This window comes from Bombus vosnesenskii, unplaced genomic scaffold, assembly GCF_011952255.1.
Source record: "Bombus vosnesenskii isolate JDL3184/JDL3185 unplaced genomic scaffold, Bvos_JDL3184-5_v1.1 scf7180000013316, whole genome shotgun sequence".
NCBI classification, from domain to species: Eukaryota; Metazoa; Arthropoda; class Insecta; order Hymenoptera; family Apidae; genus Bombus; species Bombus vosnesenskii.
In genome coordinates this window covers 1,530,836-1,557,798 of record NW_022882962.1, presented here as the reverse complement: position 1 = coordinate 1,557,798, position 26,963 = coordinate 1,530,836, and the positions used below count along the sequence as shown (strand labels likewise).

The following is a 26,963-nucleotide window of genomic DNA, read 5'->3' as shown; positions in this document are numbered from 1 at the left end:
TTTGCAATAGGAAAGCCAAAATAATTATACCATACATTTTTATTTTAAAGTCTTAAATTCGTAAGAGTACAAAATAATTAATACAACGTAAAACGGCCGTTCCTTCTATTTCTTCATGAACTTCTTCACATAAAAATGTCTCACTGTTATGCTTATCGTTATAATTGTTCTTAATTGCAACCGAATTCTTTTTGTCTCACCCGTACACTTTGAAGCAATGAGTACGTTCCGTAAGAGATTTATCGTACTCGATAGCTTACATCACAAATAATTTTGTTGCATGTAAAATACCTTTCTATACATAATGTGTATGCATCGGTGAAAATGTATCGTGCATGTGAAACCAACTACACACGCCTGGGTATATGTGTCTAAGTTTTACGCACATAAGCAAGGTTTTATGCGTGTACAAAGTGTTAACAACTTAAATGCTAAACATTATGTACGTGTATTATTCCATATCTCTTATGAATGTCTTTTAATCGTATTATCATTGCTTCGACAGAATATGTACGCGTGGTAACGATTATCTTTTTTATGTACATATAAAATCGGTTTTCTTTATCTTCCATCCGGCACATTTAGTCGATCCGTTCTCTCAAACACTTTTAGCACCTAACTGTAAGTAAATAGAAAAAACATTTAGAAAATATACACCTGATCCTCGATGTAAATTCACTACATCGCTTTTTTGCACTGGAAACCGGGAATTTCATTGTAAAGAGAATAGAACAGGCGAATTCTTGCAACACGATTGTTTCAGAATGCTTACTATCGCATATTAACTCTGAAAACGAAAACTAAAACTTTGTTTAGTTAAGAAGTACTGGGAATGCTATAAATTCATGAGTTTCTTTCATCTTTCTTCCACGTTGAACAGTAGAAAAACACATACGATGACAATTTTCTTTATGTTGCAAGTGCAAGATTCGATCTCTGCTTCTTTTCTATACATATATTTTTTCTGGTTCGTTTTTTTAATTTGTGGTAATATTAGTACCGTCTGTCACGGGAATCCGAACGAGAACGGCGGTCTCGGCTACGGCTACGGCTCAGTGATCTCCTGCGAGGGCTACGGGATCTTGACCTAAAATATTAAAAAAGCATTTTATACCACTTTTATTAAAGTTTGGGAAACAATTTATTAATACACGGCGTTCTATTTTGTCTCAAGTTTTATGTCATTATCATTAAGATGGTATTATCTTTGTGAGATATATGCCACCTAAGATCGCATCTAAATCACGCTCTATATTCCTCCAAAATATTATAATATAAAATTAAACGTAGTTATATTAAGTGATGTATGAGACGAAACAGAACATCGTGCGTTGAACACATAGGTACGAAAATGATCGCAAGGCAACCGTAATAGAATTAGGACTGGCTAATTCCTATTTGCCTAAGGGATGATAAAACTAGTTAGACACAATAATTAATACAAAATGACATCTCACCAATAATGAGAAACCAATAAACGAAAGTAGGATTAATTTAGTTAAAATAAATTTTTACAACTGTTACAGATATATATGTAAATATATATCTTTATAAATACATATTATGTAACAGGCGGCAGTTCCCTGGTCCAATGTGTACCAACATATCACTAAAATAATTAAAAAGAAATATTAACCAGTGTCTTCTATTCCGTTTGCTAAAAATCTGTTGAATAAACATAATTAATTAATAGAAACTGTCATTGGACTGCAGAGAACATGACACCATCAATTAGACAAAAAAAAGAAAAAAAAAAAGATAAAAAATCTTTGAAAATCGGTGAAATACCAGACAACTGTGAACATGTAGTGGTGGTTGGTGGTGGTGGTACTTGGTTGGGTGGTGGTGGGATGGTGTGTAGGTGGTGATCATTTTGCTTTGCTCAGTCGAAGAGAAGTGGCGGACGCGTTGTCGGCTAAGTTTAACGTGATGGTTGACGAGTAGTAGTAGTAGTAGCAGTAGTAGTAGTAGTAGAAGTTGGGACGGACGGACGGACTGACGCGCCGAGATTTTGACAGAAGTATTCGTTCATATCGCGTCGGCTGTTCGATGGATTCACGATGCTCCTAGCCGCTAGAGGTTGAGGTAGCCCGAAGAAGTCTTTTTGAAGGGGAACAGACGGACTGACGGACAGCATCGGACTGTCAACTGACGGACGACTTGGCTCCTACCGGTGACTGGTGGTGACTGATGGTGACTGGTTGGGAAGTTAGTGGGCAGGCAGGCTTTTTTTTTGTTCAGTTTTGATTGCTAGACTTTTTTTCACGGTGGCTGTAGTAGTAGTAGTAGTAGTAGCAGTAGTAGTAGTGGCGGGGAGACGAGCAGAGCTAGGAGCTGACGCTGGTAGAATCTGCAAACGTCAGTTTTAGCAATATAACCATCAAAGTTATCATACTCCTGGCCACTATTGGTATACACGACTTTTTTCCTTAATCCAAATTCACAAAATTGCACATGTATCACTCGTCAGTGATATTTTCGTTACGATTATCCTAGACTGCCCACTCTAATGCGTACAAAAGACTCTACTTGCAACTGATCTGATTAAATTTATATGATGGATGTATCAAATTATCCTTTATATACTTATCGCAACGCATGGTGCAGTATGCTAAGAAACCGTATTTTAAAAAAAATAATAAAATTGGACTTTATACAACTAATACACCAAAAGTAATAAGAACAATTAAAAACTGCGTCAATGCGTGTACGATAAATAAATGTGATCAAAATACGAAGTGCATGAGATATTTGCACATTAGTGAATTTTAATATCAAAATCTTTTACTATATAACGAACTATTTAATTAAATTGGATGTATAACTTCTACTTAACTTGGTACCTGAATACATAACAAAATTTTTCAAATAAAATGATCAACTGCAATTGATTATTACACAATTTCTATGCATCGTTAAAATCATAATTTCAAATACCAAATAACTTAATTCCAAGCATTTACAAAATAAAATTCATAAGATACTATAATAAGACCACAATAAGCACTAGAAACAAATTGTTTTAAACTGGTAAAATTAACACCAGACACCGCTATGATTTACTTTTATCTGCCACCGGTGTTTCTCTTTATGCACCAAACTAGCATCGTAGTTGCCAACTAATTCTGGACCTCAAATTTTCGATTGTCTTTTTTCAGTTTTCTAAGTTATTTCTTCGTCCTCAGCCTATCTATTCTTTTAGTCCTGTCCTCTCCAACTTATGCCAATCAATTAACAATATTTGACCGCCGATCGTGACAATTGCGCAATTCTCAGTGTTCAATACATTTCGATCAGAATTATTCTATGTTTTATATGATATATTGTGATTCTGCGTGCAAAATTGCGATGATCACAATACAAGCGGTACTTGTAAATACCTACTTGCAATTTGTAGATTGGCTGTTCTTGGTAAGGCCCTGAAAATTTGATAAAATTATGAAACATAAGGGGATTACCTAGAATATCGGCTTATTGGCGATCTCCGTGGGCTTCTTGACCAGGACCTAAAAAAAATTAAGAAAAACTGTTGTATGTTTCAGACTGCTCATATGTTGCCAATCGCCATGTTTCGCTTTGATTTCTTTCTTTTGTCTACTCGCACCTGAAAATTGCGGTTAACAGGGCTAGGAAAATCTTACCTTGGATAACGACCCAGTGATCTCCTTCGAGGACTGCAAGATCTGGACCTATAAGTTTGTCAAAAAGATATATGGTATGTGAATCCTGTTGTTCGCTAAGCATATTCACAAGGAGATTACAATGGGAAAGAAATGAGCTATATATGAGATCGCTACCTCTGCCATAACTAAAAATTTACCCTAGCATCTCCCGTTTAGGTTTCCCATGCAGTGTATTTGGTTGCTCTTCGGCTAACCCTCGTAAATTTTCACATTTTATATAAAAATATTTTATGATGCTCAAAGAAACTTTTTATACAATTATTATTTCAATTTATCAAATCTTTAATTTGCAATTTTCATAAGAGTACTAGCCAGAAGAGCGATAATATCAAATAAATATAGTATATAATATATTCTATCTGCATTCCTATATAAAATAAAAAAAAAAAAACAATTTACATCCTCTGTGCATAAAAAAATTCACCGAAACCCGTGCATCATTTCTTGACATTCTTATTTGATAACTGCACTGTAATACCTACTTGGTGAGACACTTAGTCATCTGCAGTAGCTCAAATGTTGCTGTAAAACATGGATATTCAATATTTTAAGATTTCTTACCTGGAATATCTTGGACCTGATCTCCTCCCACCTCCACGTCTACTTCTTCCTGAAGACATTTCTACTCTCACTCTGGTCCCACAACAGCGTCTGCAAAATAATAAAAAATACAAAACGATTTTTATTATTAAAATTCATAAAATTGTTATTACATATTAATTACATATACATAATATGTATATATACAATATACAACAACACATAGCAATATGTATATATACAATAATTACTACATAACACTTACGTTCCATCTAACCCTCTAACTGCATCTTCTGCATCTCGTGGGTCTTCAAATTCCACAAATGCAAAACCAGGTGGTTTTCTTGCAACCCACACATTTCTGAGTGGACCATATTTACTGAATGCACTTTCAATTTCATGTTTACTAGCACTGTTTCCTAAATTACCAACATAAACTTTACATGAAGGATCCCATTCACGATAACGTGACATTGCGTCTATAAAGAACAAATTTTCTTTTATTAATAACAAAATAAATTTCAAATTATCAACATAAGTTTTGATTAATGAATCAATAGTTTAAGTACGTGTGTTTTGAAAATTGATGTATTTCATATAAATAGGTAGTGTCCTTGATGGACCTATTATCGAATTCAATAGCCCATGGCCTACGGCCTATGAGAATAAATCGACACCCACTGTCAGTTTACCTATACTAAAAAAATATCGACCGGTGACGAAAATAATACTGCTGTATATAATATTTACAGCTAAAAAGCGGTATGTATTTTGCATGTGTCTGCTTCATAATCAAGTTTATCTTATATAATAACCTCAATAATCTACAATCGAGTCAGTCACAAAACTTAGTCGATTATACTGAAAAGGGAAAGTCGGCATACCGCCATGTTGTGCTCTCAATTTACTGCAGTAACGAGGACTAATTATTTCGGGATTTATTCAGGAATGTAGATCACGTACGTTATTTGAAATATTATTGCTATATACAAATATTATTTTGTTTTTGATTTTATTCGCATAAATGTATACATATTACAAAAGCATTTTAGGATTTGTCGGAATAAAAACTGACGCCATGGAATTTTTGAAGCAATTTTCTTATTTGCGCATAATATTTTCAAAACAAAGTACAAATAAACAAGTGTGTATTTATTTTCGATAAAATATTATATTTTACTTACTTGAATGTATATGTTGGTTCGGTGGATTTCGTAGTCTCGTAACACACAACCCTTCGTTCGTACTGCACAAGTAGAAATGTCCACAAAATGGTGGCGTATGTAGCGTTAATCTTCTTCCGTGGCCTCCTTTCTAAGATGGCATTGGTGTATATTGCTTTCTACTTCCTAGTCAAATGAAAGTTTATTTCTACTTTAGCATCACATATTAATATTCAATGATTATGTTTTTTAAATGTTTACTATCCTGTACTTAAAAATATTAATTTGTTTGAGCAATATTTAGATTGTTAATACAAATCTAAAATATTTATTCTTATTTTAATTATAGATTACTTGTAAATATTATGCAATAAAATTAATACATTAAACAATAATGTACATTTATAACCAGAGAAAGCTTTTAATTATTTATCTAAAAAAAAACGATAGTGCCATATAATTTTTCATGAAAATCAATAAATACTCTGTATTGATTCACTTCATATAAACAATAGAATATCTATGTACTCATATAATGTGCATGTTCTTCTCGTATCATACGTATATATGTTACTACACAATAATTAAATTTATGGTATAGGTCACACGTAAAAATATATAAGAATAATAATTTAATTATAGAAAATATAACAATTTTTATTTCTCGTATAGTTTAAATTATAAAAAATTTCCTTATATATACAATTCTACAGAAAGACTTACACAAATATGATTTGAAATTCAATTCTGGTTTATAATTTTTATATTAATGAACAAATCTTTTGTAGTCAATTTTTTCAAGTTGTACCAAGGGTTTCAATTGTTCTGCAAAAATTCTCATATCTTCAGCTATTGCATCTTGGCCACTAGGTGCTAAAACACTCAATTCCACTAGATAACTTTGAGATATTGCTTCCATACTTTCAGGTATTTTTCCTTGTTGTCCCATCTTAAATATTTTGGAAACTGTAACCTTCATTCTACCCTTACGAAACATATAACCACGTGCAATATATTCAAAATCTAACCTACATCCAAGTTCTGTTAAAAAGTCAACAACAGTATTACTAGTTGCTATATCTAAGCTACTTCTAACGATTGTAGGTCTTGATTTGTCACCCAATTCAGGTTGACCGATATAACGTAATTGCCATGGCATATCTTGATAATCTAATGCTCTTCTTACACGTAAAAGTAATGGTTGTTCAGCTCCTCTAAAATATAAAGCATTAAGTAGTGACGTAGATTCATAAATAAAATAATATTTGTAAAATTATTTTATATACCTGATGCTAAAACACATTTCATGATCATTAAAGGTTTCTGGCCCAGTATCTACATTATCACATAAACCACGTAATCTATGAAGCAATACTTCCACAGCACTGTCTAACACAGATCCTTGCAATAAATATTCTTGATTTGGAATAATATTAGATCTGATTGCAGCTGTTAAATTATCCATTGCTGTACTTATTGGTGCACTCATTTTTAGGGTTAGAAACTTTTCTTGAAAATAAATCTCTCCTCTTTGCAGAATAGAAAAGTGTTTAACAGATGTTCACTTTTATAGATTAATGTAAAATTTAATGCTTATTACTCTTATTAGTAATAATTATCAATATATAATCTGGTACATATAAGGTAATTGGAAATATTATTCCATGTAACAGCTGATCATGAATTTTCAATTCATAAACAGCTAACTTCACATAGAATTATGGCGGTATAGAAATAGAAAAAAACAGTTTTATTTTTTAGAAATACATATATGCTGTTATATGTATGTTAATAATCTGTATTTAACTCTTTTACGTTCTTCCATTTCTATCATTATTTTACTAATAAAACTCATCGTTTTGAAATATTTGTAATAATCTGAATTTCTCCGTCATTAATTTAATATTACATATATATGTATATATTTTTGTACACAAATATGTATTAAAAGGCTAAGAACAAGAAATGTAAATTACTCAAATTTTCATTAAGAACAGTTTCTTCTATAATAATTATGTCGAAAAAATGCGTCCATAATTTATAAACAGATGTATTGAAGTAAAATTATAAAAATACATAAAAATTATTAAACATCATAAAATATAATATGAAATACTGATAACTATAGTGTTATTACAATTAGAAGAAATTAGGTTACTAATGTATTTAAAAAACTAGTTATACCGTTTTCTTAAAACAAACAATATGTCTACATATTTAAATAGCCGGCTACTACAGTTAGCATGTTACGCAGAAGCACATGCCACGTTTGTTGATGGGTAGATAAAGCTGAGCACGCAAGCGCAAAACGGAATTTACAACATGGCGGAGCGTAGGAAAAGCAAGAAGCGCAAGGATGTAAGCATCACATATGGCTGCAATTATTACAATATTATTTAACATTACATATAAATTGTGATGTTTATTTGGTGACTGAAAGTATAGTATTTCGTTTGATGTTAAATTCATTTTATTTTATCAGTTCAAACCACGTGACAATATGGATAAGTGTTGTAACATAATCCAACGGATGACGTAGCAAACAAATCATTTTCATTCTATTCAAAATTCGTGAATTAACTTTAATTATATGATTCAATTGTTCCTTAATAAACTACTTTATTACGTTCTTCGTGGAAACTTATTATTTACGTTATGGGGATTCTTTACATAGATGTTCGAAAATCGTTTTAATTGTATTCCGGTATATGCGAGTTACCATCTGTACCGTCTAAACTTTGACTGTCCTGTTTTTTGTACGGCATAAAAAATTACAATTGAATTTAATGTTTTGCATAAAAAAAATAGGACATTTTTAATTTATAATAATGAAATCTATATCTAGTTCTATAATTTATATGTATTTAATGAAATATTTACAAAGTAACATGGAAATGTAAAAAATTAAGCCTTAATCTTCTGCAGCAAGAAACATCAAGCGTAGATAATGAAGTTGCCCCTGTAAAACCATCTAAGGAAGAATATGCAGTGGCTAAATGGATCCGTAACAATGTACCATCGAAAAAAACAAAATTTGATAGAAATCACAATGTTGAATATTTTACTGGCACTCGTGCAGTTGATGCTTTATTGGAAAATTCACCATGGAGTAAAACTAAATTTGAGACACGTGAACAGGTTACAGAATTTCTAGATTTGATGTTAAGACATAAATTCTTTCATCGAGCAAAAAAGGTAGTAATCTCTGAAGAAGAACTATATAAAATACGTGGAATAAAGAAAAAGGTAAAGGAAAATAGAAAAGAAAAAAGATCTACTGAAAAAGAAAAGGAAGAGGCTAAAGAAAATAAAGATGCAACAGGTGAAAAAGATAATGAAAATAAAACTGAAGAAAAGAAGAAAAAGCCAAAGGTAAATTTTAGGCGAAAGTGACAGTTTATTTATTTAGTAATATGTTCAATTTTTTTATAGACAAGTTATTATTAATTACCCTTTCAGTGCTATGAATTCATATATGAGTTTAAGAAATATAATCAATCTTTCTGTATGTACTTGTATAAAACTACAATATGCATCATGAATTTGTGTATATATCTTATTTTAAAGTCATATTTGCTATTACTTACATAGGTTTCCTTATTTCTTATTTCAATGGTATTACTTGCTTTATCTTATGTTATTTTATTTCACCGAGTATTTTATAGCATAGTATCAAAGTAATTTCAAGTACATTCTTCAAAAGATAGATACTTGATTCAATCAAAATGCTATCAGATTAAATGTTTAATGAACAGTGCATATACATTATCAAGAATTCTAGTGCTGAAAGGAATAAATGTTAAAAGATACAGAAAAGTAAGTAATATAAAAAATTATTAATTAATGTAGGTACGTTTGGAAATGCATATGGAACAATATTTTGTTGACTGCAACGATGCATATGTCTGGATATATGAAACAGTTCCTATATACTACTGGTTCTTCGGAGGCCTTGTAGTTTTAGGTGCAGTTGGTGTTTGTCTCTTCCCATTGTGGCCATTATCAATCCGTCACGGTGTATATTACATAAGTGTTGCAGCTGCTGGATTCCTTGTATTCATTTTGGCATTAGCATTTATTAGATTAATTGTATTTTGCCTTTTATGGGTTCCAACACTTGGCAAATGCCATCTTTGGCTTTTGCCTAATTTAACTGCAGATGTTGGATTCTTTGCTTCATTCTGGCCACTTTATCAAGTATGTATCAGCTTTCAATTTTATATTATCTAACAAATGCAATGAATGCATGTATAAATGTATTTTCAGTATGAATATTATGACTCCACATCTGAAAGTGACAAAAAAGTTAGTAAAAAAAAGAAAAAGAAAGAAAAAGACTCTGATACTGAAGAGACACCATCAACACAATTGTAAGTAGAAATTTATTATAATATAAAAATATCAGACTTACAAAGTTTTTATTATTATGAATATGTTGTATTTATTTTACATTTCCTTTATAGAGAGAAAAAATCTAGTATTAAAGAATTATCTAAAGAACATACTCAAATTGAAGAAATTTTATCTAGCGAAGAAAACAAGTTTCCTCCATCTGAATTAGGAGAAGGAGAAGAGGGTAGTGAAGGTTCCGAAAGTGAAAAATCTAACACAGGTCGAGATTTTGTGATGATCTAAAATAGGAATTGGCAATAAATAGCTTTTATTTATCTTTAATAATTATCACAATAATCAATAATTGAATCTTGTCAATTTTGACTAAATCGCATACAGGTTCACACATAAGGATTTATGTATAATTATTAACTTTTGAAGATATGTACGATTTTTTTTGTAAAAAAAATCTAATTTTGAATATCATTCAAAGCAAAAATGAAGATACAGTACATATATTAATAGAAATACGGTATACAAATTTAGCAAACTCAATCCATTTATTGCTTATACTAATACGTATCTTTGCATTGCATTTAAAATATTACAGCCAATTGAACAAGGAAATCGCATCTGTATTTTACAGAAAGAAAATTTTTGTAAGAATATCAATCTTGAAATTTCAGTTAAATATGTATTTTTATTTTAATCATTATTAATAATCATTTATTTAAGTGTGCAAATTTCACTTATAAGAATTTTTACTAAAACGTACAATTATGTTGATGTGGACATCCAAGGCTTTCCTGAACCGATTGGAAATCGTTTTTGATATTTTATATCGCAAAGCAATAATAGTGAATTTTAAATTTCAGTAATACGATTTTCTCAGGTTTCAAAACTGTACAGTGCTTGATAAATAGAATCTCCAAGAACAAGACTATAAATTTATTTTAATCAATTGTTCACTCTGTCAGCGAGTTTGTTTTTGGCAGAGCCACGACCTGATCTTTCACAGATTTCGTACAACAAATTGTAATTTGTATTTTTATGTAAAAATTCCAATGATAATAATTATTCCTATTATTACTGTAACGATTATTATATTATTATTACAAAATAATCATCTTGATCATTGTAGATGCGCGAATCGTGACTCTAGCTATATTGAAATAAATGATGAAAAGATCTGAAATTTATATATTGTTATCAAAAAAAAGACGTGGAAGGTATATATAAACAAGTTACATCTACAACTCATACTTCTTTGGTTTCATGATCGTGTCATACACATTCAATATTGCTAGTTATCAACGTTTAGATAATTTGTATTAAGATCCTAATACTCTTATGCTTATATAAGGATTTGTTCTAAGTGCATTGATTTGCACTTAACATAGCAAAACTAAGTTTTGGTCATCTTTTACAACCAGTTTTATTATTAAAATAAAATATATTTAAGTTACTTTTATATTCTCACATACATATTTTGTGATCACGGATGTGGTTTCACTACTTCTCCTCGACTCAGTAAATTGCAACTTTTGCACTCTATTAATTAAAACCATAAAGATTCGATACTTATTCTTATAATTTATAAAGACTCGAAATATTTTTCGAACACATTCGCCGAATTATCTTTTAACAAATTTAAATTAATTTTTACCTATATCTACATGTATTAATAATTAATATTATGTTCTTTAAATATTATTTAGAAAATTCGCTTTTATTTATCGTTCCACGATTCTGTTCATTTATGAATTAATTACATTAAATCACTAGTAAGTTCGTATGGAATATCGTTGAACGGGCATTAACTTTATAAGAAAGCGTTATATGGATGTATGATTTTATCTGAGATTTCTTATGTAATGTTTCAGTAATACAGTTAGACATGGTAATTTATGAAAGATAAAATCATTTAATCAAAAGAAATCAAAACTAGATACGATGTTTCCAAAGTAATCTAATCGCATTAGGTTATATTCACTGATCCAGTCGTAGAGGAAGCAATGCTTAAAAAACCAAATTGAAAATCAGTGCCTGGCAAAGAAGCTGGATGAACATACCGTTTCCATATTATCATGTTAATGAGCATTTAATATCACATTTTTTACCAAGCTCGTAAATTTGCCGTTAAAGCTGTTTTAAGCGCCATGTGTGCCTCGCCTTTCCCACGAACGTTATATTAAAAAACCTATGTCGACGGTGTTTCAATTGTCGCATACGCTTTTACATATCGTGAATTGCAGACATTTCTAGCATTCAAAATTTTTATGTTTCGACCTTAGTCGGGTCACGTATGGATTATAGATCCGTTTACCGATCTAACGTTTCATTCAAAGGAATTCAATTAATTCGTGCAAATGAACCGCTTGGTTAAAGGCAAACTTTTCGCTTGGAAGGAATACACGAGGCATGTGCATGTGTATTTTTGTGCAGTCAGAGTGGCGGATTCGTAGGCTGGTTGGTCGCGAAGCGAAGGGCCGCGTCACGAAGGCAAAGTTAACGGCCCATAATTCATAGCCGACATATAATAAATATCGTTACTCCATCGTAAGCGCACGTAGACACGCGCATTGCGGTCTTATGTGCACGTACCCTTCGTGTAATATGTATGTAAAGATGTAAATGTTGGCGACTCCATATAGGCTTTCCCTGAGATTACGTGGTGAGCTTTCGTCCTTGGCAGAGGTAATAAAAGTCTCCTTTAACAATGCACTCACGCGCAGAATAAAATAATAGTCGCCCTTTTTAAAAGCCTTTTTACCCTTTTATCGTGTACCGTGAATATACAGGCGTTTTTTGAAATTCGGGGTCAAAAGAAATTCTTTATTGGGCCGTAGCTTCTTTAAACGTATTGCTTTTATGTTCGTTAACTCATTTATCTTTGAAACGTTTTTGTTATCTTCCAGTATATGTCATTTGCATTAATTTTATATAACTGGTTTTGTAATAAATAATTGTGTAATTGTCGTTACTTTTAATAGAATATCTACATTTATTTCGAGTTTTCTTAACTGTATAAATAGTATTCGTTTAAAAGTATTCGCATAATATATTTTTGTATCTTTTTTAGGTTATTTATTCTTCTTTATGAATTCGTTTCTTTCGCCACATTGATTTATTGCTTTAAAATTATGTTTATAAAAATTAATTTAATTAATACAAATTATAAACTTGTATTTACAAATATTTTATTTCCGAATCTATTACATTACAGTAAGACTACACCGACTGTATATGTAAATGACTAACGGTAGGCAGAAGCAAAAAAAATTTATACACTCGCATTTTTAGTCTTCCATGCCATTGGGTCATTGAACTTACGAAACAACGTTGTATCCTTGAGTTACAAGTTTATGTTTTTCGTTTTCTTCGGCATCGTGTATAGGAGAGAATATGTATAAATAAATGTGTACGTACATACCAACTTTGAGTTTCTTTATGAGATTTACAAAATTGTCACTTTAATTGTTAATTAGATTTTCTAATAATAATAACTAAAATAAATACAATTTTTTTGTACTTTGCAGATGCGTGTACGTTACGACAATCTCATATATTTCACATTAACTTCAACGATTCTCCGAAGGAATAAGTTCCAAAGATACTGCAAATATGCTTGTAAACTCCATTCGTGCGTGCGCGCGTGTGTATCAAAACGAGATAAAAAATATTATACGCGCAGAGGAACCCAAAATAAGGTGAATAAAAAATATCTTGCATGGCCGACCACCGCGGTTTGCGGTTACAGTGTGCAACGAAAAAAGAATTCTTCATTTCGTCTCTTTCTTCTTCCTTTCTTCGTTTGACTTGTTCCTGTCCTCTTGGTTCGCCATCCTTCTCTTCGTTCTTCGTTCGTGAGACTTTCAACGTGTGTAGACAGCCGGATTTATATTCAAATGAATCGCCGTGGAAGGGTCGACTTATCAACGTATCAAACCCGACGAGGCGAAGAATAGACAAGGGGGTGAGTTGCGAAAGAATGTTTGCTTCTTGATCGATCACTGGTATCGCTTGAGGGAATTGTTATTAATTATCCAAAGAACTTGTTCCTTGATAATTAATTCTGGAATACGAAGAACGCCCATTTCGTATTGTAGTCGAATCTGTCATTTATCATATTATTATCCAACTAAATATTTATGTATCATCGACGACTAGCGTTCAGTGTTGAAAATTAAGACAAATTTTATATTTTATATCGTAATATAAAATGTTTTCAATATTTCAAAAGACCAATGTATACAGTTTTTAACTCTTTGTGATTTTTGTGATTTTTTAGTATACTCGCGCGATACGTTCTAATTAATACGCAGAGATTTATATACGTAAAAGATAACCGTGGCAATTACGTAGACAGATAGCCGATAACGACGACTGCCCTTTCGAAATATTACGCGGCGAATAGTCATCATTTTGTGAACAAGCTCGAAAAGTTTTTCGAGGGCGCAATTATCGGCAGAACGATTTCCTTCGTTCGCGCCGCTACATGACTTTATTTAGCTTTAGTTTGTTGAAACCGGTTGCAAGCGACTTCTCTCTTCTCTTACTGCAATACCGAGAGTTCGGTGCTCCGCATCATTTAGGGTTCCTCGGGTGGAGGAAGGAATTTCGCGTTCACCACGCTCGACAGCTTCTTTCGCATAAAGGTAATCCTTCGTGCAGCAACTTTCGAACGATTTAGTAATACGTACTTTGATTTATCGAGTATTTATGAATTCGTAACACCAATTATTTTTCGTTGGATCGCGTTTAGAAGTTAGACGATTTCGAAAAAAAATATTACTAGAAACGAAACGTTATAATTCATATGAATAATTGGGTTGCAACTGCGATATCAATCAGATTAATTAGCGAACAGAATGATCAAATTTACTGTACGATTCTAAATACAATTAAATTGCGACGAAGTGGTTTATTAAGTTAGTTACGATATAATAGATTACAGGCGATAATCGTAACGCAACAATTTACTTGCGATAGTCGATTTATCTTGCGATCGAGGGACTTTTAAAAGCTTCGATCCCTTCGGGGAATGACGTTCAAGTGCAAAGAAATTCGGTCAGGGCCGTCATACGACTCGATCTTCCGCTTTTTGCAGTTAAAGAGTCGCGTCTTAATTATCCTTTTTTCTTATCCGTCGGAGCTTGTAAATTACATTCCATGGTTGGCCGACGTACCAGGAGGAAAGCGGATCACCGTGCTTCGCATTAGATCGAGCGTGGGTAGCTTGCGTCATTAAGCATAGTAACTTACGGTACAAGAATGACTTTGGCTTTGGCGGAGAAAGTGACCGGGTGTGGCCATTGCGAGACATTGTACATCGTACGCATTTGTATACACTAGCCTCGAAGAAAGATTTTCGTTGTTCGTTGTCTTTGACAGCGTCTATTGTTCTATCAATTTTTCCCTTGTCTCAATGGTTAAGACGTTTCTCTTAGTAAAGCTGTTCTTAAACTGCAACCTATAAGGATGTAAATCTCATTTCTAACAGTCGGGTCTGGCAGTACGGTAGTTATTATCGAGAAAGGAATTTAGTCGAAGAAATCGGCGAATTCTTTTTGTTCTAATGAATTCTTACTTAGCGAGAAATTGAACGTAATCCACGCGGAGATATTATCTAGGTTCTATGATTTTTCTACATTATGAAACAAATATCATTTTTTTCATATATGATTATATTTTCAAGGAACATCGTTGCCGATGTACTTTGTATAGCTTAATATGTATAATTTCATCAGAATGATACAGATTGTATCGTACCTAAGGATACATCGTAAATTCAACATGTCTTCGTCGACTGATGTTTGCTTCGAATAACGAGAAGGACGTAAAGCATGTACAAACCTCGAATAAACGTAGAAAAACTGGCTTCCAAGTCTTGCGAGGTACGCTGCAAAGCTTTCTGTCAAATTTGGTAAGTTTAATATTTATGTTTCCGGTCGAAGCCGGTTTGTCGGTAGCATTATTGCGGAACGTATAAAAAAAGTGCGGGCATATGTATCGAAAATCTTTAACCGTACTAAAAAAGAATTAATTCGCATAAAACAATGTTGAAATCATTAAACTACGATAGATATGTCCTCCACATCTTGCATAAAATTATAGAACAGGGACGAGTACGAGTTATATTCTTTTATTTTTAGTTATAGTTTCCCACGAATTAATGGATACTTTGGACAAGTGTATCCGTAATTGCGGTACTAAAAGTTGACTTCTACTTTTAAACATATAGGCGATAACTTGGATCGCTAAAGTAAACTGCATCGAATTAAACGCCATTAAAATGTGGTGTCCGTCGAGTATACGTTAGTAGCGGAAATGATGGAAATTCTAGACGCTGATGCATTCGAATTTCAAGATTTTTATCTGACGAGCTCTGTGTTTGGAATCATTGTTTTCAGGAAACGTAAGAAACGTAAGACGTGTTCGAACTTACTATCAACCAAGTTGAGCCACCCGAACCAAACGTGCAAACGGTTTGGCCGGTTTTCGAGGTAGAGTTCATCGAACCTTGGTTGCAAGGGATTGATCGTGTATGGCTACTGAAGGTATGTGCACAAACAATCATTGATCTGTGACGCCCGGCCGCCTACATATTACTTACATATTATCTAGTTCGAGCTCAAATAGGACGCGCCGCTTAGATCCAGAAACAGAACTTCTGTTATCACTTTCATCAGCTACGAATAATTTTATAAGCAATTTCTAGGCCAAGGTAAATAATTTTCACTACTAGCTTCGAGTAAGAGTTTTATCCGATCGTATATAACTACTTGCTCTTCTTTTAACCAAGATCTTTCCTTTTAAATTGTCGTTATATACCATTGGCTATTTTATTATATACTTATTTTATTATATTGTATTTATTATATACCAAGATGACTGGCTTGAAAATAAAATTACTACAATTCTTTTTACAGCGAATTCCGTAATGAAAAAGAAGACCGCGGATCTGTCCGTGAGAGTATTTGCCATTTTTCGTAGTTTAAGAATGCACAGAAACTCGTTAAACATTTCTTCGATCTTTCCTCATCCACCGAGCCGTGCACTCGCCTCTTTCCTCTTCTTTGCAACCGAGAAGAACCGTCCCGGGACCATTGTTAAATCTTTTTCGAGGTTATTACACGTACGATATGTAAATGTGTCGCTGGGTCCGGTCCTCGACGTCGGAGGACCAGCTTCTTTCTTTTTCTTTCTTTCATTCCGATCCTTCTCTCTATTTCTCTTTTATTCCACACGGCTTCTTCTCTCATCTTGTCAGGGGCGGATCAGATCGAATCCGTCTCGATAAAATAGACCTGTTCACGATAATAAAGCCAGCCAATTACAATTCATGAGAGGCAAGTCAATTCATTCGTCGAGATGATCTTCCGAATTTCTTGTTTCTTACTGCAACTATTCTATATATATGAAATAATGTTACTTTATTAGACCTCTAAATATCGTATACCTATTTATACTGTATTCGTTATAATTATACTATATTTCATTACACGTATAATTTATATGAAATAACACGCACATCATACGAAATAAAATTTTCTTTTATAAAAATGAATTGTTAAAAAGATTATCGAAGTTTCTATTTTGCACATTTATATATATATACATGTATAATTATATCGAATTATAAACCTTTATTCATCAGTCCAACAATTCGATGAACTTATATGTTTTATGCCAAAAATAGCAACTACGTAATGAAGATTTATAAAATATCGAAGATGAACAATTATCCAACTACGATTCTTACCTAAAATGTTTCATCAAGTAATTGTAAGTAAGAAGTATCGCTCGTTCATAATTCAGTACTCAATTTTAGCGTAATAGTTTGTATTATTTTTAGTAAATTATTGACATTCCATTATTTAAACTATTCGATAGAAAAAGACAACTCTATTGGAAAGGTTTGCGTGGATCCGCTCCTGCTGTATGCCACTACTACCTCAGCATCGTCATCACCATCTCCCTGGCTCCTCCGTAACGGATAGGCTTCACCTCCAGAACGGAACTCCAGTCTGCTTCCAGTTTCTCCCTCGAGAATGCTTGTTGACTTAGTCGGAGTTCGGCTCCCACAACGCGCGCTTCGTGGCCACTCCACTGACTTGTCCCATCAGAGAACTGGTCCATGCTCTGACAGAAAATATCATTTAGTATCGAAGATCTTGGAACAACTTGCATAGTGTTCGTTGACCTTCGTTGCATCGAATTATTCGATACGAAAAGCATTCTCTAAGGATACAAAAAGACTTTCGAATCTACTTCGCAATTGTGTTTTGTTATAATTTTGATAGTGTTTATAATTAAAGTAAAAAAGAAAGAAAGCATAACATTATCGTTAGAAGAAGTTGATACGAGGAAGAAATGTGTGGCAAGCAGTATCGTCGAGATATCGAAGACAGACAATGATCGATACTTGAAAGGTTCATTTATTATCATGATTAAATACAAAGTCATAGTTAATATTCGTATAATTCAATGTTAAATCGATTACAGTAATGTGCACCGTGATACCTGTTTTTACAGGTTTTACTCTGGTTTTACTCAGTCTATGCTTCACTCTACTTACCGCTGACCCTGTTCATAATAATTAATGGTGTTAGACTCCGTGAATGCCTGCGGACTGGTCATGCCTGGCTCTCATACAGAATAGGCTGCGGTTTTATTTGCTTCTATTAGCGCTGGTTATTTTCAAAATTGTTTGTAAAGAATTTTTCTGCGGTAAACGTTTGCTTTAAAAATAGTTATAGCCTATTGTTATAGTAATTGGGAAAATGATGAATCCTTTCTCCACGTGTATTTAGTTATAATGCAAGTATCAGTTTTTTAATATTGTTATCGCGATTGTTACGTTATACTTGTAGCGAGATGATCCAAGAGCTCGTGGTGGTAAAAGCGAGATAAATTAGAAATATCTCATTTACGTCACAATGTAAATCTTTAATTTACATAACTTCCCAGAAGGAAATGTAAAAATCGTACGACGAAGTACGACGGAAGAACGAGTATACAACGTACGGTCTATATTTTCTTCAAGAGAAAAGCAATTTTCCATTTGTTGGTTTGATTATTAGCGACGCGCGTTAGTGCGATTTCCAAGCAGTCCCTGATTAAAACCGGTGCTCACTTTTACCCAGGCACTAAATCTAATCAAATGAACCGACAAGGCTTAATTACCGAGGCGAATCGTAATTACAGGTGTGCCATTCTTCGGAGGAAAGGGAGGCGGGCGCATAAGGATGCGCTTACGCAGGAAACGGTGCATGTCCCGGTGACGCTACAGAAACTTGGAGCCATACAGAGCCATACAGAGATAACCACGGAAGTACGGATGACGCGATGAGACTGAGCCCGATTATCTTGTCGTGGGCCACAGCGAGCTGGCTTGGTCCAACCGGAACTACGGCGATACGAGCTCAAGCCTCGAAGGACTACGAGTTGTCGACTGAATTCTTCCTGGTACCTAGCGACGTAGCGATGGACAAGAACGGTCTGGCCAGTGTAGCGAGTGTCATCAGCGTTCCAGCACCGAACAGGACGGTTTCGGTGTTCAAAATGCCTCCTGGAAAGAAGAACCAGGAGATCGAGGTCGATACTCGGCCGTACTCGAGGTCCTTGCTCAGACAACGACCCTGGGCTCTTCCTCTGGCGGCCCTCAGCGCAGCCACGATGCTCCTCATGGCTGGCTTCGAGGTTTTCGTACTGCTCAAGGTCGGTTCGTTTACCTTTACAACCAACCTTTTTCAAACCGATCTCGGTCGATCGCAAATTCAACCGAAGATCAGAGAAACGATAGTTCGCTGGTGAAAATAGAGGAATGTACAATTTATTTATCGAAAAACAGCGTCTATAAAAATTTTCTCTCGTCCATTGTAGATTACTCGTATATCACGTAATCGCTTTACGCTTCTCGATGGTTTTCATTTAAAAAGTCCCCAAAGGTATTTGTAAAAGTTATAAATATAAATCGTGAAGGATACTATTTTAAAATGCAAGCGTCGTGGTGACATACAATTTATAATTCGACGGTTTCACTACCGGAAATAGAGCGCAAAGACGTTTTGTTTTACAAGCGCTAAAAAAGCGGGAAGAGCTTGTTACCAATCGAACCGATCGCGTGCGATAGCGTGAAACGTATTTTCGCGGTCGTATAAGCATCTATAATTGAAATTTGAGGAAGCGCCGGATTAATAGAGCTTAGAAAGAAACCTTTATCTCTTTTCCTCTCGATAGTACGTGGAAATGTATACAAGAATTTATGGTAATTGTTTTCGTTCATACTTCGACAAGCTCCAATAACCAGCACGCTCGTAATTTCGCCGAGACCTAGGCCTAGTTTGCATGTCGACTGCCTATTTCTCCTAGTCGTGTCGTCTGCTCGTATCGATACACTCCATTGAACAGGAGCCACCAGGAAAGCCTTTGATAGCTTTGATGTCTATACTATCTTTAATAGCGTCATTATGCTGCCAAGGATTTTAACGTTGATCGTCATTCTCTCAAATTTAAATTGCAAGACAGGAGGGGTATTCCCGATCAAATGTTTTCAGAACCAATTACTGTTCGTCCTTTCTCTTTTATTTAATATTCTCACAAGTGAGAAATGAAATATTAATGTAAATCAAAGCAACAATTAATTTAATTCATTTTATCAAACATATGCATGTAGTTGCATGCATCGTCAAGGGTTCCATGTTTACCTTAACAGATACGTATGGCTGCTTTATTAGTTAGTCTAATTGGTGAAATTAACCCGCGTAATTATAATTTATCTATGTATGATTATATCGCGGCATGTAAAGATTCACTTCGCGAAAGGTCTGACATGCAACAATCCTTATCGTATCTTTCTAGCTTGTCGAACATTAATAGTACAAACGCAGATAGACAAGGAGATTTTACCTTAGAAACATACACTGAGATACTTTCTGTTCGCCATATCGAGGTTTCCTTCGTTAAGGAAGAAAAATTAGAGCATGCTGATTTTCTCGCGTGAGACGCCGCCGTTTACTACTTACTTACATTATTCTCCCAGAATTTCTGTCCTATAAAATCGTATATAATGTAAATTATGCTCTTAGAATACGTTTCGCCAATACCACAAAAATAGTCGGTGTAAAAATTATCTTCGCCATAAAAATACATACAAGTAACATAACATTTAATGAAATTTTCCAGGCAAGGGTAACCGCGCCAAACAGACGACATTTATTTCTGGGACAAGCTCTACTTTTAGGCCTTTTCCTCCTGGCAGGACTCTCAGCAGCAGCCTCCCTCAGTCAAAACCCTCTGTCCTGCGCTGCATTTAGATTAGTCGGCTTACCTGCTGCTCTTGTATTTGCAGCCTTGCTGGTTAAATGCGTGTTCCTGCTCTCATTAAATAGTGGAGTTTATCTACCAGCACCTTATCAAGTAAGTTTGATAACGTTTCAGAATCCTAATGCATTAGATTGCAAAATACATTTCAATGTAAGAACAACGTAAGTTTTCCATCGCGTAGGTAAGATGAATTCAAAATTCATCGATAGGAAAGCAAACTTAATATTTTTTCGACAGAAGACGTCTCCCTTTTTTCTCTCGCTGTTTAATAATTTTCTATTTTACAATTTACTTGCGGTTGAATAATACGTCATTTCTAAAGTGTAGGGAGAAATCTTATTTTTGTAAAATTAGCCAACAATTCATTGTGCATACTATTAAAGTGGGGAGCGTAGAATCTATTATTTCTACTGCGATTCGTAATTTGTCTAAATTTATACGCCGTTTCCAACGAAAGGTAGACATGTTTCTTTAATTTTGCATAGTGTTACTTTCTATGCCATTGATCCAATGCCTGGCCGTAAGGCGATTGAAACACAATCGAAAGTTCTTGTCCTAGCCAGTGTGAATACAGCTTTAGAAAACGGCTCGCAGAAACTCGTGGAACAACTCTCACGAAGGATGCACGGGATTTTTCTTATTTCGTCGTGTCGGAGATCCGGATGTCGATCTCGATCGACTATTTGTACGTGCGGGACGGGATCTGAATGAAAAGTAACGCAGTAGTAACGCCCGCTACTAATAGCAGTAAATGCAGCTGTTGTGGTCGTTAAGCATGCCTTGCCGTTCGTTGAATAATATTAATATCTCCGACATTTTCTGCCTCGCCTAACGGATTCGACGGATTTTCTTCTGTTGCTTTTTATCGATAGGTGTGATTATATGCATCGAAGGAAGCGACGTTAAAAACTAGAAAGCAATTTATAAAATAATCTGTTAGAAAAATCAGCCGCATCTCTTTTCCTCCTATAATAATTCTTCGTTTATAATCGCGATCGTTTAATAGAACCTTGAACGTGGCGGGGAACTGCCCGTTCATCAATAAATTATAATGTGACTGACAAGCGTTAAGAATGTTAATTAAGAATGCCATCGTAATAATTACAGCGATTCATCGTTAATCGGTCAAAGCCCGATGCCCATTCAATACATTTTTCAAGACTCTATTGAAATACAGCTTATATACGTGTACCACATACGCGAACGTTAATATATGGTGTATGTTCGTCCTCTGTGTTACAGGCACTAGTATTGGGATTCGCCGTGCTCGTGCAGGTAGCTATCATTGGACAATGGTTTTATGGCGAGCCACCTACGGTGGTTCAGGTACAAAATACAGGACAAAACTCTCCAATGTCCTGTTGCAAAACTCCTCTTGGACAGATAGTGGCTTCCCTCGGGTAAACTTTTGAAATGTAAACCTCTTCCATCGACAATATTTCACGGTTATAAAAATGACACTTGCTATCAGGCTATGAATTGAAATTACACCGTTGCAATGGAAAATCGTTAGGAAATATTTCCAGACTTGTACGATTCTAATCTTCCTATAATTCGAAGGAAACTTATCCGGCTCTAACACGCTATCGGTATAAAAGCGAAAGAAAGATAATTTTTCTAAACCCACAGAAACGTAAATTCCGAATGAAATTTTAAAGGTGACGCATTGAAGATCGGACGATCGGTTTTCAGATATCCGGGCGCGCTGTTGGTTGCAGTAGCTTGTTTAGCAGTTCGAGCACGCGGCGTTCGAGACAACAACCGGGAAGCAGCATTTATTGGCCTGGCTGTTGGTTTATCGCTTCCGATTTGGATATCGAGTGCGATCGGTTCAGTGGCTGCCTCGACGGAGAGTGACAGAGAAGCCTGGCTAGCTTATGGTTTATTGACTACTTCCCTTCTCGTGTTCCTGACGATGTTCCTGCCGAAGGGTCGCCAGTTAGCTGCCCTCGGTCGAGAAGCTTCCGCAACGGTGATTCGTGATCGAGACGATGCTTTGAGCTCGCTTCCTGGCAGCCGTTACTCGCCTTCCTTCTTCCACTTCAAGCCAGCTGAAGCTTCTTTAAAGAGAAAGATGCATTATCACAGCGGCGGTACGTTCATAGTTGTGTACTCTTTGGCTTGTTACGTGTATGTAATTGAAGACATTTTCACCAATTAAAACGTTACCGCTAAGCTATTTATTAACGCCTCCTCGGCGTACAGAATCTGTTAATAACGTCGTTAATTAAGAAAAACGAAAATCACGAGTATTTAGCCAAAATCCATATCGTAAAGTTTTGTTGTAGCAAGAAATTTCGCATTACTTCGCTTTTTTTTTTCTTTTGTTTACTTTACGAATGATACTTTCCAAATGTTGAAATTGAGCGTCGTGCTGATTTCACTATGTTTCTTTTATCAAACGAGCAAATTTCACCTGCGTTTTCATGCACGCATACACCGTTTCTTGTAGCTCGCTTAAACGTCGTTCCGTTTCGATCACTTCGCACGGTATCAGCGTGTTCGTCATGTTTTATCCATTTCAACCGATCGTAAAGCTATATACGAAGAAAGAAAATGATTAATTAAAGTTTAATTAATACAGCGAAGCTATTGTACGTGCGTACGTGTTACGACGAGCTATTAAAAAGTAAAATTTAAGAATTAAAATTTTTTCTTGCGTGTAAACAGTGTTAAATCTTATACGGTTTACGACAGGAATGCACGTTAAAATTATATCAACTCAAATTTAATGAAAATCAATTAGTACTAATTGTTAGTGTTTTTACCATTGGTATAATGTAATAATGCACATATTATTGATGCCTTTGATTGCAGATCGCGTGGCATTAGTTTCATCCGCTATACCTGGATGCACTGCCTGCAGGCATGGTGGAAGCCCCATATACTCCGACGGTAAGTCTCTCTAGAAATTAGCTAATTGTAAAGTATCAGCGTTTATGTTTGTAACAACCTAAGCTATATATCATTCTAGTTGCAGAGCGTTAGTTTTATTAGAAAATACAGCTTAGGAAACACGTAATTAAAGTAATAGCATGAAAATGTATACAATAAGATATATACATTGTCGGTAATACACAGAATATTCGCGCTATTACTCGCCAATGCCTCTCTTGTGATTCATGAAATATATAATTAATCGTAGATCTTCAAGGGAAAGAAAATGCAATTTCGTCGATCTAAAAATTCGTCTACCGATAGAACGATTAAAAATTCTTTTGTACAGTGTTTTAGATATCGGAACCTAAAGATCTTTCGATATTATATTATCAATAATTTAATATGCCTGATGCTTAATCGAGCTAACGCTAGGTCAATGGATACATATTTTATTTAAATCGAACATATCAAGCACGAACTGATAATTTTGGTACCCGATCGTAATCGAGGAAGAAAAATACCACAGGTATTACAGTAGTCCCGGAAATACCTCGGTTGATTCTCTCGGTAAATTCCCCGTCCAAACTTTTCCTCCGTTACGGCGTCGCCTCTGGCGACCTTCACCTCGAGGAACGAACGAACGAAAGGGAGGAAAAACCTCTTACTGGAAAGGTGGAGAGGGAGAAAGTTTCGAGGCGGAGGTCAAGCGCTTCTCCGAGAATTAATGTGGAAGGGGAAACAAATCCCGTTAGATCAGACGACGCTAGTTAATCGGTGACCTGTTGTTGGTGGTGGCTGATTGAACTTTTTTCGACAAAGGAGAAAACAAATTCTCCACTTTCGTAGATAACAGCTAGTCAAGATTTTCCTCTAAATATAACATTATTGGAGCATGAATCATCGAACGTACATTGTCAATAGATACCGTTCTAAATTACAATTCGGCTTTCGGTATTCAGATTTTGTAAATTAGATCGTTCGAATGAGAAAATTTTCGAATAGAGGAATACTCGTTTTTTCTTATAGCGATACCTGATACGAAAGATAAAGGGAGTAAATAAGAGTTTTATTTAGAAAACTGATTCTTAACGCTTTGATCCAATTTATCCCGTGCGATTGATCCATCAGTAAGGAAACAAGGTTTGATAAAGTTAGCTTTTATATAGATAATTAAGTATTGTTTTTACGCAGATAATATAATACGAAGGTAACAATCTATTATCTTAGAATACGAGAAGAGAAAAACAATTCTATAGTCGCGGTTGCCATCGATAAAATATGCTGTACGTAGCTACTTTTTGGAAAAAGAAATTTTAAATTGTCGAATAATATCTCTTTTTAAGAAGGAAACGTTTCGAGTAAATGTGTTAGCTTCGTAATATATCTCTTTATCGTAATGTCCATTATTACGAGTAGGGCGTGGATTATACTACATATTGCGAGGCAGAGGTCACTAGCCTGCCAGGCATAAACCATCCGCTCGTTTATGACACCGGTTCTAGTTATCATAATATTCAGCTACATCGTTTTTCAACCTTTCGATTAAGTTTATAAATCAATTGCCGTTGCGTAAAAAGTTTGATTGAGATTTTGCTGGAAATATTCTTCAGTTTCTTACGAAACTGCGATCGAAACCGTTTCTTACGATATCTGCTTGTCTTTTTGTATCTCTCTTTTAATTTGAAGGAGCAAGGAAAAGTATTATCCCATAGCTGATCAAAGGACATAACTAAATTCCTATGTCAAAAGTCTTCTTTAAACGTATAGATCTTATTGCTACATATTACGGCCACTTTCTAATCTCTTTACTACGATAATGATAAGTCTTAATATCCAGCTATTTATCTAATAAAAGTTACAAGTATTTGTATCACTTCGGTTTCAAACTTCTCAGAACTTTTTCCACCATTCCAAAAAATAGACATCTTATTAAAAGTTACTGGCCGACTTTTTCTGTTTCCTTTGGTCCTTCGTGACAACGCAATTTCAAAAATAATAAAATTACTCTCCCGTAACAAGAAACTTTCGAATAATCACAAGTTTGTGAGCAACGTGACAGGTGTGACCCACTTTGAAATGCGGTTACGTGTACGAAACAATTGTGCCTTTGCTTAATGGAGATTTTGTGTCAGCATTTCGCGCCTAATCTCCTGAAGCCTGTCACGAATATTTGCAGAACCTAAAACACGGTTAAAACGAAGGTAAAATAATACGAGTACGAATAAAATATAGAAATGTAACACCAAATATAAATACATTTATCGTGAAAATTACGCTCTACTGCTTAACACGACCGGAAGGATAAGCGAGCACGCGACGTTTTCATTGTTACCGGAAATTAATAACGTGTTTTGGCAGGACGTAAAAACGGATAACAAATTGCCACCCAGCTTATCAAGTTTCTTAGTCATATTTTAAAAATACGTAAATTCTATTCCTATGAGAAATAGAATTTGTGGATAATTCTTAAAATTACTTTGATAATATAATACAATTCTTCGCTGACTATTTCCACGATTACGAATGATCGTTACACGAATTCATTGAGAAATAAATATTATTTTACAGATGTTCATGCACCGATGGAGACGTTCGTCTTACCACCAGGCATGTATTTGAGGCCGGAAGACGCAGGAAATTTGTACACGACTCTATCAGCAAATCCGAACGTATTCTTTCAACGAGCAGCTCATCCCGGGATGATGTATTGATAATTTTCCACACACACATTCGAATAAATGTCCGATAAAAGGACATTTATTTTTTTAAAGGACATGCTTTTCTACATTCTTAGATTAGATAACCACGAGGCGGACTTCGTTTTCTGTTCGCTTGTTTTGTTATTGTAAATAATGAAACGTGTAAGCTACGTTGGAGATTTTTTTTTTTTATTAGCTTCTCTCATTGTGGAAGCTACGCACGATTATTTCGATAACAAATCAAAATATAGCAACTGGAGGCGAATTTCGCAAGAAATTATAATAAAGGTACGATCCATTTTTTATATGTCTTTTTTTTCTTTTCATCGTTATAC

The 26,963-nt window shown here is 34.5% G+C and overlaps 4 protein-coding genes and 1 long non-coding RNA gene across 17 annotated transcripts; 2 read left to right on the top strand and 3 right to left on the bottom strand.

Moving 5' to 3' along the window:
* Positions 1–21: 21 nt before the first annotated feature.
* Positions 22–5,538, bottom strand: LOC117235474 (RNA-binding protein 1-like). Of its 9 annotated transcripts, XR_004493673.1 has the most exons (8): positions 5,408–5,538; positions 4,489–4,702; positions 4,245–4,334; positions 3,642–3,689; positions 3,459–3,506; positions 1,789–2,350; positions 1,001–1,087; positions 22–619 (listed from the first exon to the last, which is right to left on the bottom strand). XR_004493673.1 is itself a non-coding variant. In XM_033497522.1 (7 exons), exons 2-7 carry the CDS (start codon positions 4,695–4,697, stop codon positions 616–618), a joined length of 486 nt encoding a protein of 161 aa, XP_033353413.1. In that variant the 5' UTR covers positions 4,698–4,702; positions 5,408–5,533; the 3' UTR covers positions 22–615. The 9 variants fall into 9 exon arrangements, 5 of the variants coding, with proteins under 5 accessions (XP_033353413.1, XP_033353414.1, XP_033353415.1 ...); XR_004493675.1 differs by lacking the exon at positions 3,642–3,689 and having other exon boundaries at positions 5,408–5,537; XM_033497522.1 differs by lacking the exon at positions 1,789–2,350 and having other exon boundaries at positions 5,408–5,533.
* LOC117235470 (translocation protein SEC62) lies at positions 5,164–11,189 on the top strand. Its single transcript, XM_033497515.1, has 6 exons — positions 5,164–5,182; positions 7,612–7,744; positions 8,312–8,758; positions 9,236–9,583; positions 9,653–9,756; positions 9,850–11,189. Exons 2-6 carry the CDS (start codon positions 7,709–7,711, stop codon positions 10,019–10,021), a joined length of 1,107 nt encoding a protein of 368 aa, XP_033353406.1. The 5' UTR covers positions 5,164–5,182; positions 7,612–7,708; the 3' UTR covers positions 10,022–11,189.
* On the bottom strand, positions 6,120–7,057 carry LOC117235473 (mediator of RNA polymerase II transcription subunit 18). The gene is made up of 2 exons (XM_033497521.1): positions 6,673–7,057; positions 6,120–6,600 (listed from the first exon to the last, which is right to left on the bottom strand). The coding sequence occupies exons 1-2, from the start codon at positions 6,873–6,875 to the stop codon at positions 6,153–6,155; spliced, it is 651 nt and encodes a 216-aa protein (XP_033353412.1). The 5' UTR covers positions 6,876–7,057; the 3' UTR covers positions 6,120–6,152.
* Positions 11,190–15,606: 4,417 nt separating the features above from the next.
* On the top strand, positions 15,607–26,935 carry LOC117235467. Of its 5 annotated transcripts, none has more exons than XM_033497511.1 (8): positions 15,608–16,846; positions 17,421–18,153; positions 18,929–19,441; positions 20,909–21,142; positions 22,292–22,449; positions 22,742–23,142; positions 23,867–23,944; positions 26,498–26,640. In XM_033497511.1, exons 3-8 carry the CDS (start codon positions 19,070–19,072, stop codon positions 26,638–26,640), a joined length of 1,386 nt encoding a protein of 461 aa, XP_033353402.1. In that variant the 5' UTR covers positions 15,608–16,846; positions 17,421–18,153; positions 18,929–19,069. The 5 variants fall into 5 exon arrangements, with proteins under 5 accessions (XP_033353403.1, XP_033353402.1, XP_033353401.1 ...); XM_033497510.1 differs by lacking the exon at positions 15,608–16,846 and having other exon boundaries at positions 17,352–17,506; positions 17,615–18,153; XM_033497512.1 differs by lacking the exon at positions 17,421–18,153 and having other exon boundaries at positions 15,607–16,846.
* LOC117235478 lies at positions 19,922–21,006 on the bottom strand. Its single transcript, XR_004493679.1, has 2 exons — positions 20,878–21,006; positions 19,922–20,775 (listed from the first exon to the last, which is right to left on the bottom strand). It is a non-coding gene; the product is annotated as an uncharacterized LOC117235478 (long non-coding RNA).
* Positions 26,936–26,963: the final 28 nt, after the last annotated feature.